Genomic DNA, 18,346 nt, shown 5'->3' on the forward strand with positions numbered 1-18,346 from the left:
TTTAATACAGAGCTACATGGGTTCTTCCTAATGCCTACTTTTTAAATTGCTTGGAGTTAATTTACATTCCATCATTAAGAGAATTGTAGACTATGTTGCAACTGCCTAAACTGTCTTGCTTAATTTGACACTTAGTTTATTTGCATTAAATATAACCCAAATCAACAAGGTAGTTTATTTCCATATACTTGCTGTCTATAGCTTTTACTTCCCTTCCTTATTTCCATCCCTGCACCAATTTCCCACTTCTATGTTATACCTTCTCTTGCCAAACAATTCACAGATTTTTTTCCCCTAATGATGCTTCCCATTATGTCATAAATACATGAGCTATGACTTTTAGGCCTAATATTTAATTACACAGTATAAAAATGATAGAAAGTGGTTTGTGCTAAGTGCGAGAGAGACCAGAAGGCTGGGTGGAAAGAAGAGATCTGGAGCTGAGTTTTTTTTTTTTTTTTTTTCCCTTTTTGCTTTTTAGGGCCACGGGTGTGGCATATGGAAATTCCTAGGCTGGGGATCAAATCAGAGCTGCAGCTGCCGGCCTATGCCACAGCTACAGCAACGAAGGATCTTCAGCCTACACTCACAGCAATGCTGGATACTTAAGCTACTGAGTGAGGCCAGGGATTGGACCCACATCCTCATGGTACTAGTTGGGTTCATTACCACTGAGTCACAATGGGAACTGCTCGAGGTGAGTTTTGAAGAGTTAAATAGGATTTAAAAACAGGAAGTTAGCAGGGCAGGTAAGAGAGCATAGTACACTTAAAGGGCAATAAGGTTGGTTGACTGTATCATTATTTCCAATTTTTTGCCGCCCCACATTGTAAGATGCTACTTGACCACCTTATGACATTAGCCATGATGGATGTAAGGTTTGTAGGTGCTATGTTCCCTTTCTAAGCAGAAGCCTTAAAAACTCTGGCTTATCTCATCCTTTTTTTTTTGTTCCCTTGGTTACATGAATGGCATGTTCCAATAAAGCCTGTTGCTTCAGATTCCTTGTTGGAGTAAAGACAATACAGGGTAGAGCTGCAGGGGATCTAGGATGGATATAGAGGAGAAATAAACATTGGTGACAGCAAATCGCCGTGAGCTCAGAGTTGTTTGAAAGCTGACCAATACAATAAACTCTTTTTACTAAAACATAGACTTCATGTCAGAGAGTTAGTTGTGAGAGGTAAGTGCATAAAGATAGATTAGAAAAAGGTCACATAGAGTCTTGAATGTTAGAATAAAGTAATTAATTTTGTAACTAAAAGTAATTGCTTTGGCTATTGGTCGATTCAAAAATTTTTTCATCTAAGGTGTCTACTACTTCATAAAATGCAGTTGTCAATGCAACATTTCTTCAGCAAATATTCATTGAAAATTAATGAAGACAAAACAATAGAAATTCAGCTATGAGCAATGCATTTTTTTCTTGTCCTCAATTGACGATAAGTATAGTATAGGAGGCAATTACATTATGTTATAGAGCTAAATAAAAGCAGAATGATAGGGAGTCTTAGTGGAAGTACACCTGTCTTGACCTGGGGAAACCAAGGAAGGCATTCTAGAGAAACATCCAGGCCCTCAAAGACAGTTTAATAGAGGTTTGCTCCATGGTAGAATAGAAAAAATTTAAGAACACTAAAAGAGACATAGCTTTGGAGAAAAATATGGGCAGCTGTCAAACCTTTTATGTGGAGAAATACTATTTATTGAGTTCTCTAGGTAGAATTTATCTTTTTGGATTTGGAAGGATAGCCTGCAGTAGTTATGACAAGTAAAGGAATGTTTAGTGTGGAATAACTCTTACAACCCTTCTAGCTCTCCCTGTAATGATTTTAAGAGCCTCACAATTTATGATCAGGTCAGGACCACTCACCTGTTGATACACATTTGTTTCTCAACCCATGATGAAGTTACTTTAAAATGCAACTAGAAGTTCACTTCTACTTTTAAATGGAATACAATTTTGATTTAAAAAAAATTTTTTTTCTCAGGCCAGACATAGCAAACATTTCTCAGTGTGACAGTATCCATAAAAACATCAGATAGACTTTTTCGCAGAAATTCTTCTATCATATGTCTAATAGTACCTGAATTTATGCCTCAAATGGCTTAAAGCTTCATTATTTTTTCTTGTAATAACTAAAGTCCTCTTTACTTTTTTGTTATATATCATCTGGTCATTCAAGTTTTCCCTGTATTTTTATCCATTACACTAAAAACACTGTAGACATATTTGATGAGCTCTTACATATGGAGTTCCCATAGTGGCACAGCAGAAACGAATCCAACTAGGAACCATGAGGTTACAAGTTCGATCCCTGGTCTTGTTCAGTGGCTTAAGGATCCGGCATTGCCATGAACTGTGGTGTAAGTTGCAGACTTGGCTCAGATCTGATGTTGCTGTGGCTGTGGCTGTAGTTCTGATTGGACCCCTAGCCTGGGAACCTCCATATGCCACCAGTGAGGCCCTAAAAAGCAAAAACAAAACAAAACAAAACACATACACCAAAATTCTCAGAATATCTTGACAAAAACAAAGCTAATAGACTTGCCAAACCAGGTCAAATGTGATCCTAAGGAAAATGAAATGTATAAATAAGCCAAATAAAAGTAGAATTATTTGTTCTTCAAAAAATATTTTTAGGAACTTTAGGATAGAATTGAGCTTTTTAAAAATAGTTTCTGGGTAGACTTTGGAAACTTTAATAACAATAAACATAGCTAATTTTGAATTGATGACAATATGATCTAAGCATGCTGCTAAATGTGTTCAGTTCTCATAGGTTGTGAGATAAATACTGTCATCATCATTTTATAGATGTCAAATAAAATGAATGATCATAGAGTCAGTATTGGAAAGAGCTGGGCTTTTAACCAGGAGGTTAAGCCTTTAAGGGTTCCTTAGTTTATATATGGGTTTTCTAGATTCCTAGGGATTAAATATTTGAGAGTTCCAATATTTGATAAAAACAATTTACTCTTATTGTAGTTTTAGTGATTTTTGCTCACGTACATGTGTTACCTTCTAGCTAGTAAGTCTATTTGCCATTGTTCAATAATGAATAGTTGCAGAGAGAGGAAGCATTCACCAGCATCGTGAGTTACTAAATTGCTTCTTCCCTTTTACACTGATAATCACAGCCCTTGAAATAGCTCAGCTTCTTTAAAGAAATAAAGGTAACAACTATGTTATGCCTTTTCAAAGTTGGTGGATAATTTTTAAAATATATTTCCATTAGTAATATCATTAAGGATGCACTGGCCAACTTCTGCTGACCTCCCTGCTCAACGACTTTTATGATTCTCCCTTCAAAGTGAGAAAGGAGGGCACAGCCTCAAAAATTGCTGTGAAGGACAAGCAAAAACTAGAGCTAAGCTCCCTCTCAGCTTCACACTGGGCTAATTAGGTGCTACACGGCAGTTCACACCTTTCTAATAGCTATATTCTCTCTTTGTCCTCAAAGTCTTTGCATAGACGTGATTTTGGGGGAGAATAAATGGAAATTATTTTATATCTATATAACTAATCTGCATGAGTATGAGTAGAAAACATATTTTAAAGTGCCATTAATCATTGAAAAAAATGCATAAGTAATCTACCTAAAAACTTCTCAGTGGAAGGAGTACAGATATCAGACTCTCCTTTAAGGTCTAGTCACAGTATATTCTACCCATTCGGGCATGCTTAGCTGTTTTGGTTTTTTTTTAATTTTTTTATTAAAGTATAGCTGATTTACAGTGTTCTGTCAATTTCTGATGTACAACAAAGTGAACCAGTCATAAATATATACGTTCTTTTTCTCATATTATCTTTCATCATGTTCTGTCACACGTGATTGGATATACTTTCCTAATCTCAGTACTTATCCATTTTAAATGTAGTAGTTTGCATCTACGAACTCCCAGTCCATCCCACTTCCTCTCCCTCCCCCTTGGCAACCACAAATCTGTTCTCTATGTCTGTGAGTCTGTTTCTGTTCTATAGATAGGTTCGTTTATGCCATATTTTAGATTCCACATATAAGTGATATCATATGGTATTTGTCTTTCTGCGACCTACACCACAGCTCACAGCAACATGGGATCCTTAACCCACTGAGCATGGCCAGAGATTGAACCCGCAACCTCATAGATCCTAGTCAGATTCAATTCCACGGCACCACGACGGGAACTCTAGGCTTCCATTTTTATTGATGGGAAAGCATGTATAGTAAAACATTTTCTAAGAAGATAATGAGAAGAGAAAAGGGTGAATATAATGTGTAAGAAGTCTATTTCCCTGCTTGCTTTTCCAATGATGTGCTATAAAATGGTGCTCAAGGAATAACCAATAAATGCCCTTATACATGATCTACCATCATTATTAAGTAATTATTTAGTTGTCTGTAATATACTCTGATTTCGGTGATCAAGGTTTCCCAAGTTTTCCTAGCAAATATTCAAAGTTTTTGTCCAGACTATCAGTAACACACATTCACAAATAAGTAGCTGCAAATCAGGCCCCATAGTAAGGTGTATATTACAAAAATGTGTTAACCATGGATAAATGATTATAAAGTTGCAGCTATTACTGTTTATTGCTTTGATGTAGTACAAGGGGAGAAGAGATGTGTGATTTTTCTTATTAACAATTTTAATTAACTTTTAATTGATTTCTAGGAAGATAAATGGTTTCATTATAGCATCACACACTGAGCTCCTTGGTTAGATATTAAACATCAATGCAAAACTTCTCGACAGTATTGCTGATAATAAGAGATTTTATGTTTGGTTATCTTTTCTAACATCTACATACTCATCTATAATAGTAAATAAATTAAACTACCTTGCTTAGCCAGCCTACATCACTTAACTTACATGACCTTATTTATGTTCCTCAATTAACTAGGAGACAGAAAAGTAAGCAAATAACCCTGCATTTTACAAATATTCTACTTTCTTTGTCTCTATTAGAGATATGTCTGAATTTACCTTAATTTTTTGAGTATTTTCCTATAGAATGTTACTCTTTTATTCCATGAGCATCAAATGCACTTCCTTCCACAGAAGCTAGGCATTCAAATGAACTAAGGCATAGTAAATGGGGTCAAATATGTGCCTGTGTGTGCTTGACCTTGAATATATTATTTACATTTTATGCATAAGCTGACCTAAACAAAATTATGAAACCCTATTGATAAAAATACCCCATCTAATATGTATTTTTAGTGCACCTTTTGAATATGGGTTTGGATATTTTCTTTCAACAAACTATTCCGCTCTAAGATAAAGACTGCTATATATTTGAAAAATTCAATAAATGAAGAATTATGAGACATGCTGCTATTTTAAAAGGACTTACAGTTCTGAAGAAAAGGTGCAAATAATGCAAAAAAGTATTTACAAGAGTAAAAATTCTGATTTATGAAATTGTCTATTTCTAGATGCTAGATATTTTCCTAGAAAAGGTTGAATTGGGATTGATATTTAAGAATGGATGAAGGATTGGCATTTCAGAGGTGAATAAGGAATCATCATGGTAAGCCTTGAAGAATGTCAAAAAGTATATTCTGAGTCCTAAGGAAATTTAGAAAATTGATTAGACTTGAGTAGATAGTTTATACAGGAGAGTGAATAGTAAGAAAATACTGAAAATGTCGAATGGAATTAATTCATGCATAGGAATTTGGACTTCTTTCTGTAGTTGAATCAAGATGTTGAAAGAATTTCTGTTACTTAAGATTTTAAAATCTGGTGTATATGTTATTCCCCTTGAGAACTTTGCCTTGCTCATTAAATATTAATGACACTTGAAAAGTTCTTAAGTAATGAAAAACTTTTAATTTCTTTAATATTCAAATTTATCATATTTATTTATTTGGACATGGACTTCCGCTTCTCTATCTCCCTTCTCTTTTTCTTTTAGAAAGCATACAGACATCCTAAGAAACATTAGCTAACATTCCATGAAATATAGCACCTAGAGTTAGTTTAGCAAAACCACGACTAAAATTCAATGTTTATTTCTTCCACCGTGGCCCTTTCTATCTATTTAAGCCATTAAAAACAAAACAAAACAAAATAAAAAACAGGAGTTCCCACTGTGGCTCAGCAGGTTGAGAACCTGACATAGTGTCTGTGAAGATGCGGGTTTGATCCCTGGCCTTGCTCAGTGGTTTAAGGTTCTGGCATTGCCGCAAGCAGTGGCAAAGGTCACAGATGTGGCTTACATCTGGTGTTACCGTGGCTGAGATGTAAGCTCAGCTGCTGCTCCAATTCAGCCCTTAGCCAGGAATGTCATAGGCCACAGGTGCAGCCATGAAAAGAAAACAAACAAGCAAACAAACAAACAAACCAAAATCAATCTCTCATTTGACCTCTTGAAAGTATGCATCCTTCTGGTTATGTTTTCTCTGTCATTTATTATTTTACTGTGGACTCTTTTAAGGATCCCAACATGGTTAAGAGTAGGCACCATTGGTTCTATGAACTTAAAATAGTTATTTTCAAGTGATGGGGCATGGATAACAAGAATAAGTATAAAATGGAAATACCATGTGAAAATATCATGGACGGATTTTTAAAAAGAGGCCTTATATCAAGGATTCTTCAGTGTATTACAATAGTATTTACCAAACTATATGTCTCTCAAGATATTACTATTTTGCTAAACAAGCAACAATGAAAAAGAGTTGTGACTATATTTGTTTGGAAACTGTGATATAATACCCCTGGGGTTTTCAAAATATCACAACTAACATTATATATCTTTGCCCAGGTTCAAACCAATTCAGAGATAGACATGATACTCTAGCAATAGGTAAACTGATAACGGAATAAAAGAGGTTTAGTGTGTGAGCCAGATGGGTTGGATAATGCTACCTGCAATTAAACTTACCCACACAGCCTCAGGCAGAACTGAATTGAATTATAGGGCTTATTCAGAGGGAAAGAGTTCATATAGCTAAATAAGCAAATCATATGGCATCCTTATAAACATCTGATTTTAAAGAAGGCTGTGTGTTTACCTAGTTCTTTCTACTAATTTACTGCTCAGGCATGAGTGATGGAGCAGAGAAAGGGCAGTTTTATTGCTAAAATGTCCTTCATTTTGGCAAGTTGAAGCCTGGTAGGGAGAGAGTTCCCATTCAACAATCCTAAATAAAGAGCATCTTTTCATGCTGCGCTTCTCTGAGCTAATGTGCATTGGGAAGTTCAGACAAAAAACATGATGAATGCAGCACTTTGAGAAATACAACATGATGCAAGCACTGTAGGTGGTTCATTCTGAAATTAGAATTGCTTTTATATCTCGTCTCTTGTCAGAGCATTTCCTTTAACAATCCTCCAGCCCCAGAGTTGCAAAGCATTGTTATAATTAAATGTGAGTCTTTCCAAGTCATTTGTAACTTAAGGTAGGTACTATATTTGCATGTTCTAGTACTAGTTATTAGCTTGGAATTACCTATAACAATGCCAATTCACTTACATTTTTATGTATTTTATTTCAGTGGAAAGAAAAATTGGCCTTGCAACTAGATTGCAGAGAATTAATGCAATAGCTATTGTCTTCTTATTTATGTTATAATTGATTACCTGTGCCACATTTGCAAATTTCATCTCTGACATGTATTAATGGTAGAAAAAAGATTCAAACTGCTTTTCCACGTCACATGTAGTTGAGGACGTGAGAACTAGAGAGAAACATGTAACACAGCAAAGTTAATGATATCAAAAAATATATATATATATATATGCATAGCAGAGACATTGAAACTAGTCAGCACTTCTCTAATATTGCAATCCCTCTTTAATCAAGGTCATTTGCCATCTAACATACTTAGTCCTCTATGTCATTCTACGAAATATTTAAACATAGTTATTTACTTATTATCATTACTCTTCTTTAGGTCACAAAAAAATACTTCCTTGTGCTTTTTAAAAATGATATTTTTCAGTTACAGATCTGGACTCAGAAGTTCCACCAAGATGGTCAGAGTCTCAATTGAAATTCTAATTCTAGTGTTTGTTTGAGATTCTTAAAAGCGTAGAGATGATGATTCAAGAGATAAAACAAATAAAAAAACAATAGATACAAATGAATAAATATAATTTAAGAATTCTATAGCTATACATAGCAATATAGTATCCTCACTTACAGATTTGTTTTGTTTGTTTGTTTATTTGTGCTTTTTAGGCCTCACTTGTGGCACATGGAGGTTCCCAGGCAGTGGTCAATCAGAGCTTCAACTGTCGCCTATGTCACAGCCGCAGCATGCAAATCTGATGCACGTTTCGACCTACACCTAGTTCGCACAACACCAGACCCTCAACCCACTGAGTAGGTCAGATTGAACCCGCACCTAGGTTACTAGTCAGTTCGGTTCCATGTACCACAATGGGAACTCTTCACTTACAGATGTAATAGATGATTTATTCATTTATTTATGTATTTAATAAATGCTTGTATATACAGACACTATACAAGGGTACTAAGTATTCACTGAAAACAAACAACAGAACCTCCTTATGGCTTACATTGTAAAAAAGGGAGACAAGTGCTGATTACAAATAATCACACTAATATATAATAAACTGTTAAAGATTATAAGGTATATGGAGCTGTTGACATAATGGAGGTGTAATTTGCATTAGGAGTCAGAAGACTCTTTCTTTGAGGAGTACGTTTAAATAAACGAGGAGTTCCATCGTCTCATGGTTAACGAATCCGATAGAACCATGAGGTTGCGGGTTCGACCTGGCCTTGCTCAGTGGGTAGGATCGGCGTTCCTGAGCGTGGAAGGTCACAACGCGGCTCAGATCCCACGTGTGACTGGGCTAGGTGTGCACAGCTCCGATGGACCCCTAGCCTGGGGAACTCCATATGTGCGGGAGCAGCCCTGGAAGGCAAAAAGACCAAAAAAAAATAAATAAATAATAAAAAATAAATTAATTAATAATTACACTTGAAAGATGAGTGGATATGTAGCCTGGCGAGTAGAGTAGAAGCCCTCTAGGAAGTTCCTGTTGTGACTCACGTAACAAACTGGCTAGGATCCATGAGGATGTGTGTTTCATCCCTGGCCCAGTCAATAGATTAAGGATCCAGCGAGCTGTGTTGTAGGTCACAGATGTGGCTTGGATCCTGCATTGCTATGGCTATGGCATAGGCTGGCAGTTGCAGCTCCCATTCAACCCCTAGCCTGGGAACTTCCTTATGCCATGGTGTTAGCCCTTAAAAAGCAAAACAACAACAACAAAAAAACACCTCTCTACACAGAGGCTTTAGGGAATTTGGAGGTTGGAGAGCTTTCATATTCTGGAACATGGTACAATTAGGCATTTAATATGACCTCTTGGCTATGTTAAACATCTGAATATTCTTGGAGCAATGGAATCATTGAAGCATATTGAATGGAGTGATGTCATTTATCTTTTACAGAAAACTCCCCAAACAGAAAAACTGAAAAGAAAATAATGAAGAAGTAAATCTAAATCCAGCCACAATTGATAGTGGCTTGAACCAAAATGATTAGGATTGAGATATTGCATATAGGTGGAAACAATGTATTATAAATAGAATATGGATTTTTCTGTAAATACTTGATGCCTTGCAACTTGTTGCCTAATACCCCAATGTATCTCACAGCTAGGAATATTAACAGACATAGTGAGTATTAAATGAACCTTTATGAAATTATTGAATAAATAATTAATAATGTAAAGATATAAGGAGATCTCAGGAACACTTTATTCTTATTAGTTATATTGGGTTGATGGGAAAAACTATTACCAAAATAGAGGGAATTGGAGATGAAAAAAGACTTGACATAGATATAATCGAGAGTTCAATGGGATATGTTTAGCTTCTGATTTCTATGGTAGACAGAATTAAGACCCCCAAATATGTCCCACAGGTGAATATGATACCTATATAGTGCAGGAAACTTTGTAGATGGATAAGTTAAGGACCTGAGATGGAATATTATCCTGACCTTCCAGGTGGGTCCATCTGTCCCCATATAAGCCCTAATAGTGGAAGAGGATGGTAGAAGAGTAGATCAAAAAGATGAGAAAAGAAGGAGTATATTTCAAAGTATGAGAAAGACTCAACCACCATTCCTAGCTTTGAGAAATAAAAGAAGTGTGCATGAGCCAAGGTATGTGGGTGGCCTTAGAAGTTTGGTATAATCCTTCCATGACAGTAAAAAGGTGATATCTCAATCATACAACCTGAAAGAACTGTATCCTGTCCATAATTCAAATGAAAAAGGAATTAAATTATTCCTACAGCCTCCAGAAAGGAACATAGCCCTACCTTACCTTGATTTTAGCCAGATGAGACCCATGTTAAACTTCTGATTTATAAAGCTATAAATAATAAATTGTGATGTGAGTAAATTTATGGTAATTTATTATAGCAGCAATAGAAAACTCATATAGATATGCAATTAGCATCCTAAGAGGTTATCAGTTAAGTAACTAGACAGAAATAGAAAAATACACACGTAACATCCCTCCTCCTACAAACATATACATACACAACTATATTAATTAAATTGAATCATTCTTGTTAAAATAAGTCTTCTAATATGGGGATAAATAAAAACATACTTGAGCAAGAGTCCTTTCAATTACTGACTATATAAATGATTGAGTTGTGATCTTGTTCTGTGAATCCCCACAGACAGAAAAAGTCATTGAAACTTTAAGTGTTTGTGTAATTAAAACAAGACCCACTTAATGGATTATATTTTTCTATTAACATGATTTAAGACAAAACATAATATTTTTTGGTTTGGTTGGTTGTTTATAGAGAAGGTGGCAATATTTGTTGTTTTGTTTGATTTTCCAGTAAGATGACTAGCTTGACCAATGTCAATAATTTGTAAGACAAATTCTAGATGAAATGTAAAAGCAGAAAAATATGTCTATGGAAACTTCATCTTTTTAATAGTATTTTTGTCCTCTTCAGAACTCCTACATTTCTTCTATCTTTGCTCAGGTTTAAAACCTCCAGAAGTAAAACCCTCCCAGAACATTTGTGTTTTGATGCATCAAAGGACACCTCCTGCTGGAATGTCTGGCATTATGACATTCAGAAGAGCACAGTTAGACACACAACTCACATCATGGCTTTATCATTTCAAACAATGCACAAGCATTCAGCAAACCAACCCACATGCTTCCCAGCTTGTAAAGGGGCTATACATCTGCATATGTGAATCAGAGTATTCATATAGCATTCCAGGCATTTTTTAAGGATATTAAGGGTTATTGTGTCCCTGGCTCATAATGCACAAGTGTCTTGTTTTCCTTCCTTAGTGACAGTTTGGAGCATAATTATATAATATTTTTGGCTTCTAAGATTTATTCCAATTTTTAAGAACAATAGCATAGAACTCTAACACAAATGCATAGCATTGAAATGAGCTGTCAAAATTTATTCCAATATTGAGTTTAGAATATTAATTCTCTACATCCATCAGAATATTCACCAAATTACTCATTTGATCAAGTGATTTTAATATGACTTAAATTTCATTACAATGGGTTTATATAGCATCAACAATCTCAGTTATTGAAATGATTATAATTAAGAAGAACTTTTTCACAATGCAATACTTGTATTTGGGTTTTTGGGTATTACTTTTAAATCTCAAATTCCATGCATTAATTTATTAATTCCACATATATTTATAAAGTATTTATATGTGAGAATTGCCTTAAGGACTGGGGCCACTGAGATATTATTTCTTGTGTAACCATAAGCAAGTAATTAAAATCCATTAAGCACAGTTTTCTCATTTGTAATGAGAAAATGACCAATGATATTTTAAATTTTATTCATAAAAATCATGAGAATTAAGCAGCTTTATTTATATATGTGTGTATGTATGTGCATAAATATGTATGTGAATATATAAAGTGCTTGAATTTAAAAACTATGTATCTTAAGTTCCCACTAGTAGGTTATGTTTAATTAAAACTAAATGTGTTTTTTAATTTTAAAATTCAAAATCTATGAAAGAAATTATAATACAGAAAAAATTCAACATTTTTAACATGTTTTATGTCATAATATTTTTATTGCTATTGACATCAATTTATGTTATGCTCATTTTGAATGAAGAATATCAATTAAACTATAGGTGTATTTCTTTTTCATGCTCTAGACTTTTGTATCTACATTGTCATTTATCTTTTTAATTTTTCTCCCTCAGGAAAATTTGGTACCTATGTGATTTCCTTTGTTATTAATTACTTAGGCAACCGACCCTGATGCGGGATAAGATGGTCAAGTCCACTACAGTTTGGGTAACTTCAATAATCTTTTTCGAATCACATCCAATGGAAGGCATTTACACAGCTGTGAAGCTTAACAGAGAAGTCAGGACTACTATGAACTTGTTGTTGTGGCAACTGATGGAGCAGTGCACCCTCGTCATTCAACTCTAACAGCTGGCCATCAAGGTTCTGGATATTGATGATAATAGCCTGTGTTCACCAACTCAACATATACTGTTGTCGTGAAGAGAATCTGCCACCGGGGACCACTTTCCTTCAAATAGAGGTGTGTGGAAAGAAGCATTTTTCATGAATTCTGTAAGATTTGTCATTGTGTAGGGTTGACAGTAAATAAATAAATAAATAAATAAATAAACAGGCATTCATATAATGGCTCAGAGGGTTAAGAACTTGACATAGTGTCTGTGAGGATGCAGGTTCAGTCTCTGGCGTCACTCAGTGGATTAAGGATCTGGCATTGCCATGAGCTGTGGTAGAGGTCGCAGATGCAGCTTGGATCCCACATTGCTGTGGCTGTGGCATTGGTCTGCAGCTGTAGCTCTGATTCAAACCCCTAGCCTGGGAACCTCTATATGGCAACAGGTGTGGCCATAAAAAAGAAAAAAGAAAAAAAAAACAGTTAAATTTCAATATCAGATAATAATGGGTAAATTTTTATTATGTCTCTCTTAAATATTTACAGATTGTATTTTATCTGATGACCCTATGTTAGAGATATACCAGAAATTAAGGGGGAAAAAATGCCTTTATAAGAAATTAATAACACTTCTTAATAGATTTCTTTTATTTCTCTTTTTTAAAATTTATTTTTAATAGTAGATTTACAATGTTCTGTCAATTTTCTGCTGTACAGCAGTGACCCAGTCATATATATATATACACATACATTCTTTTTCTTATAGTATCTTCTTGTCATGTTCTATGTTCTATCACAAGTGATAAGATATAGTCCCCTGTGCTATACAGCAGGATCTCAGTTACTTATCTGTTCTAAATGCAATAGTTTCATCTACTAACCCCAAACTCTCAGTCCATCCTGCTCCCTCTGCCTCTCCTTGGCAACCACCAATATGCTCTCCATGTTTGTGAGTCTGTTTCTGTTCTATAGATAGATTCATTTGTGCCATATTTTAGATTCCACATGTAAGTGATATCATATAGTATTTGTCTTTCTCTTTCTGACTTACTTCATGTAATATTGAGCATTCTGGTTGTATCCATGTTGCTGCAAATGGCATTATTCTTGTTCCTTTTTATGGCTTAGTATTTTGCCATTGTGTATATATACCACGTCTTCTTAATCCATTCATCTGTGGATGGTCATTTAGGTTGTTTCCATGTCTTGGCTATTGTGAATAGTGCTCAGTGAATATAGGGATACATGTATCTTTTGAATGAAAGTTTTGTCTGAATATATGCCCAGGAGTGGGATTGCTGATCATATGGTAGAGTCTATATTTAGTTTTCCGAGGAAGCTCCACATTGTTTTCCATAGTAGTTGTACCAATTCATTCCTACCAACAGGTTAGGAGGGCTCCCTTTTCTCCACACCCCTCTCCAGCATTTATTATTTGATTAGATATAATGATAGTGATTCTGACCAGTGTGAAGTAGTACCTCATTGTAGTTTTGATTGAATTTCTCTAAATAATTAGTGATGTTGAGCATTTTTCATTGCCTGTTGACATTGGCTATCCATCTGTCTTTGGAGAATGTCTATTCAGTCTTCTGAGCATTTTTTTCAATTGAGTTGTTTGTTTATTTTGCTGTTGAGTTGTAGTGTTGTGTATATTTTGAGATTAAGCCCCTGTAGGTGCATTATTTGCAACTATTTTCTCCCATCCATAGATTGTCTTTCTTTTCTTTTTTTTTTTAAATGGTTTCCTCTGCTATGCAAAAGCTTGTGAGTTTGATTAGGTCTCTTTGGTTTATTTTGTTTTATTTCTGTTGCCTTAGGGAAGTGACCTAAGAAAACATTTGTACAGTTGATATCAGAGAATATTTTGCCTATATTCTCTTTCTAGGAGTTTTACGGTGTCTTGTGTTAAATCTTTAAGCCATTTGAAGTAAAATTGTCAGTATATGTAGATGACATATATCTACATAAAACTACATGAACTGATCAGAAATTCAGCAAAATGCGAGGATACAAGATTACATTCAGAAGTCATTTGCATTTCATATACTAACAATGAAAATTTGAAAAGGAATACAATGTTGCTTTTTAAAATTACACTCCAAAATTTAAATACCTAGGAATAAACTTGACTAGGAGGTGAAATATTTATATGCTGAGAACTACAAACATTAATCAAGGAAATTAAGAGATCAGTGGAAAGAGATCCCATGCTCCTGGACTGGAAGAATTAATGTTAAATGGTCATGCTGCAAAGCGAACTATGCCAAAAATGGCCTAGAATCTCCAGCTACAGATTTAATGGCAATTCCTATCAATTTACCCAAGACATTTTTCACAGAACTAGAACAAATAACTCAAATTAATATGGAACCATAAATACCCAGAATTGCCAAAGCAATCCTGAGGACAAAAAATCAAGCAGGAGGCATAACTCTCCCAGATTTCAGTCATATTAAAAAGCTACAATAATCAAGACAGTGTGGTACTGTTACAAAACAGCATACAGACCAATGGAATAAAATAGCCAGAAATAAACCCAGACACTATGAATAGAAAAAAAAATAAAATGGAAAAAACGTCCTAACAAGTGTCTGAAACTGGACGCTCATATCTATAAACTGGAACACCCCAATAACAAAAAAGATCTTTTTATTACAAAATAATGCAAATTTGTAACAAATAAATAATATATTTTAAAAAATTAATAATCCCATTACTCAAGTTACAGTATTTAATTAGTTATTAATACTGTGCACAAAAACAAAAAATATCATATATATACATGTATGTGGGGTGACATATATATACATTACACACTTTATGTATAGAATATCCCATATGTCACAGAATAGATTTTTCTACGTTTTTTAATTCTTTTCCTTTTCATACCACTAGCATCCTTCCCAAGCTTCTCTTTTATTAGTGTCTTCATAGCTAAGCCTCTTTTTTCCATTCTCAAACAAAATATTATCACAAACTCTGGACATTATGATTTAATAGGTTAGATTGGTTTAGAAATCTCCATTTTTAAGCATACCCCCTCTCCGTGTTAACTCGGACACAGATGGTCAATGAAGTATGCTTTGGGACAACAACAACAAAAAAACTATATCCTTTCTCAACCTGTAATCCACAACTTGAATCTTTTTTTTACCATTAAATATGTTATATAGCATAATAAAAGAATAATTTAACTGGTAAGAATAACAAAATAATACACCCTCTGAAAATAAGTAAAATATAAAATACATAAATTGGTTAAAAGCAGTGTTAACTATATAAATATGTCCTCCAATTTGTTACATCTTATTAATTCTTCAATTTAGGCATTACACCATTCTAGGTGATGTGATAAACAAGACATTATAGACCTTACATTGTACCATGGAGAGAAATGGTTATTAATAATACAATTGTAGAACTGTATTATTTAATTGTACAGTTGTGTTATTTAATTATAATTATCATAAATTCTTTGATGGAGAGGAAATCAGAATCAGATGTAAGAAGACTTCAGCATTCCAAGAATGATGTCAAATGACCCCCTTCATGGTGGATTATGCACTTATTTACTATGAGATATATTTCTTCTCCAGAGATTCCTTGTTTGTGTCATCAATTGCAGATTTGTGGTTTGCAGTTATTCTTAAGTTTTGATGTAAGAGTCTATATGTATATGAGATTGTTTAAGTTGTTCTCTTAATTGCAAGTTCATCTCCAGTGTCCTGCATTTGTACCACTTCTTCTAATGATTTCTGATTTTGGTGGTATAATTGTGCATGGATGATTTCGTATCTTACTGTATATATACCTTTACTGGTGAGCCTTGTCATTTGTGGAATTTTTGTTTCCTGTTGCTGTCTTTTCTAGAGAAGTTCCTTTAGTATTTGTTGTAAGGCTGGTTTAGTGTTGCTGAATTCTCTCAACTTTTGCTTATCTGTGAAGGTTTTGCATTCTCCTTCAATCTGAATGAGAGCCTTGCTGGGTAAAGTCATCTTGGTTGGAGGTTTTTTCTTTTCATCATGTTAAGTATATCATGCACTCCCTTCTGGCCTGCAGAGTTTCTGCTGCAAAACCTGCTGATAATCTTGTTGGGGTTCCCTTGTATGTTGCTTGTTTCTTTTCCCTAGCTGCTTTCAAGATTTTCTCTTTGTCTTTAATTTTGGTCACTTTGATTAGTATGTGTCTTGGTATATTCCTCCTGGGTTTATTTTATATGGTACTCGTTGTGCTTCCTGGATTTGAGTGAATGGTTCCTTTCCCATGTTAGGGAAGTTTTCGGCTATTGTCTCTTTGAATATTTTTTCTGTCTCCTCTCTCTCTTCTCCTTCTGGCACCCTATAATACGGACGTTGGTGCATTTAACGTTGTCCAGAGTTCTCTGAGACTCTCTTCATTTTTTTCAGTCTTTTATCTCTTTTCTGTTCTGCATCCATAATTTCCACTAATCTGTCCTCTACCTTGCTTATTCGTTCTTCTGCCTCCTGTATTCTGCTGTTAGCTGCTTCTAATGAATTTTTTATTTCAGTTAGTGTATTTTGCATCTCTTCTTGTTTAAGTTTTATATCTTGTATCTCTTTGCTCAGTGTTTCCTGTAAGTTATCCATCTTTGCTCCAGTTTATTTCCAATGTCTTGCATCATCTTCAGCATCTACAGTCTAAAGTCTTTTTCCTGGAGGCTAAGAATCTCCTCATCCCTTAGCTGATTTTCTGGGGTTTTTCCTTTCTCCCTCATCTGAGTTATAGTTCTCCGTGTTTTCATTTTTATAGGGTTTTGGTGTGGTGACCTTCTTACAGATAATAGAGTTGTAGCCTCTCTTACTTCTGGTGTCTGCGCCCTTGTGGCTGAAGTCTATGGTATGGGGGCTTGCTGTAGGCTTCCTGATGGGAGGGGCTGATGCCTGCCTACTGGTAGGTGAAGCTGATTCTAATCCCTCTGGTGAGTGGGGCTTAGTCCATGGATGGGATTAGAGGCAGCTGTGTACCTGAGGGGTCTTTAGGTAGCGTGTTTACTGAGGGGTGGGACTGTGATCTCACCTGGATTGTTGTTTGCCCTGGGGCTTCTCAGCACTGACTGATAGGTGGGGCCAGATTTTCCCAAAATGGCCACCTCCAGAGAAAGGCAGCTGCTGAGAGCTTTGCCTTCAATGTCCTCCCTCACAACAAGCCACATTCATCCCTGTTTTCCCAGGATGTTCTCCAAGAACTGTGGTCAGGTTTGACCCAGATTCCTATGGAGACCTCGCTCTGCCTGGGACCCAGTGCACGTGAAAGTCCGTGTGCATCTTTTAAGAATGGGGTCTCCATTTCCCCAGTCTTATGTGGAGCTCCTGCACACAAGCCCACTGGTCTTCAATGCCAGATACTCCAGGGGCTCATTCTCCCAGTGCCGGATCCTGCATGTGAGGGTTTGATGTGGGGCTCAGAACTCTCACTCCTGTAGGTGAGTTTCTGTGAACCAGTTAGTTTTCAGTCTGTGGAGCTTCCCACCTGGGAGGTATGGGGTTGTTTATATCACGAAATCGCCCCTCCTACCTCTTGATGTATCCTCCTCTTTGTCTTCTGGAGTAGGGTATCTTTTTTAAGGTTTCCAGTCCATTTGGGTGGAGATTGCTCAGCCTTTAGTTGTGAATTTTGTTGTTTTTAGGAGAGAAGTTGAGCTCCAGTCCTTCTATTCCACCATCTTAATCCAGAATTCCACAACTTGAATTTTCTTAGCATGCACTTCAAGAATTTGTTTCTTCCGTAATTCAACTCAATATATATTTACTTCATCAATAAACACTAATAATGCTGACCAGGGAGAGGACCACTATTTCTCCATTTATTCTTTGCTTCATCTATTCGTTCATTCATTCATTCACTTTTTCAACAAGAATAGTTTAAATGTTTACTGTATGCCACATCCTTTGCTAGACT

General features: G+C 35.4%; 1 protein-coding gene across 1 annotated transcript in view; it reads left to right on the forward strand.

Annotated features, from left to right (window-relative positions):
• The window catches only part of PCDH15 (protocadherin related 15), an 857,865-nt gene that overhangs the window by 666,590 nt on the left and 172,929 nt on the right, over positions 1 to 18,346 (forward strand). Inside the window, 6 exon segments of the mRNA XM_021073535.1 lie at positions 12,249 to 12,335; positions 12,337 to 12,370; positions 12,373 to 12,440; positions 12,442 to 12,472; positions 12,475 to 12,507; positions 12,510 to 12,553. Of these exon segments, the coding sequence (XP_020929194.1) occupies positions 12,249 to 12,335; positions 12,337 to 12,370; positions 12,373 to 12,440; positions 12,442 to 12,472; positions 12,475 to 12,507; positions 12,510 to 12,553 (297 nt within the window).

Source organism: Sus scrofa, chromosome 14, assembly GCF_000003025.6.
Source record: "Sus scrofa isolate TJ Tabasco breed Duroc chromosome 14, Sscrofa11.1, whole genome shotgun sequence".
Classification (NCBI taxonomy): Eukaryota; Metazoa; Chordata; class Mammalia; order Artiodactyla; family Suidae; genus Sus; species Sus scrofa.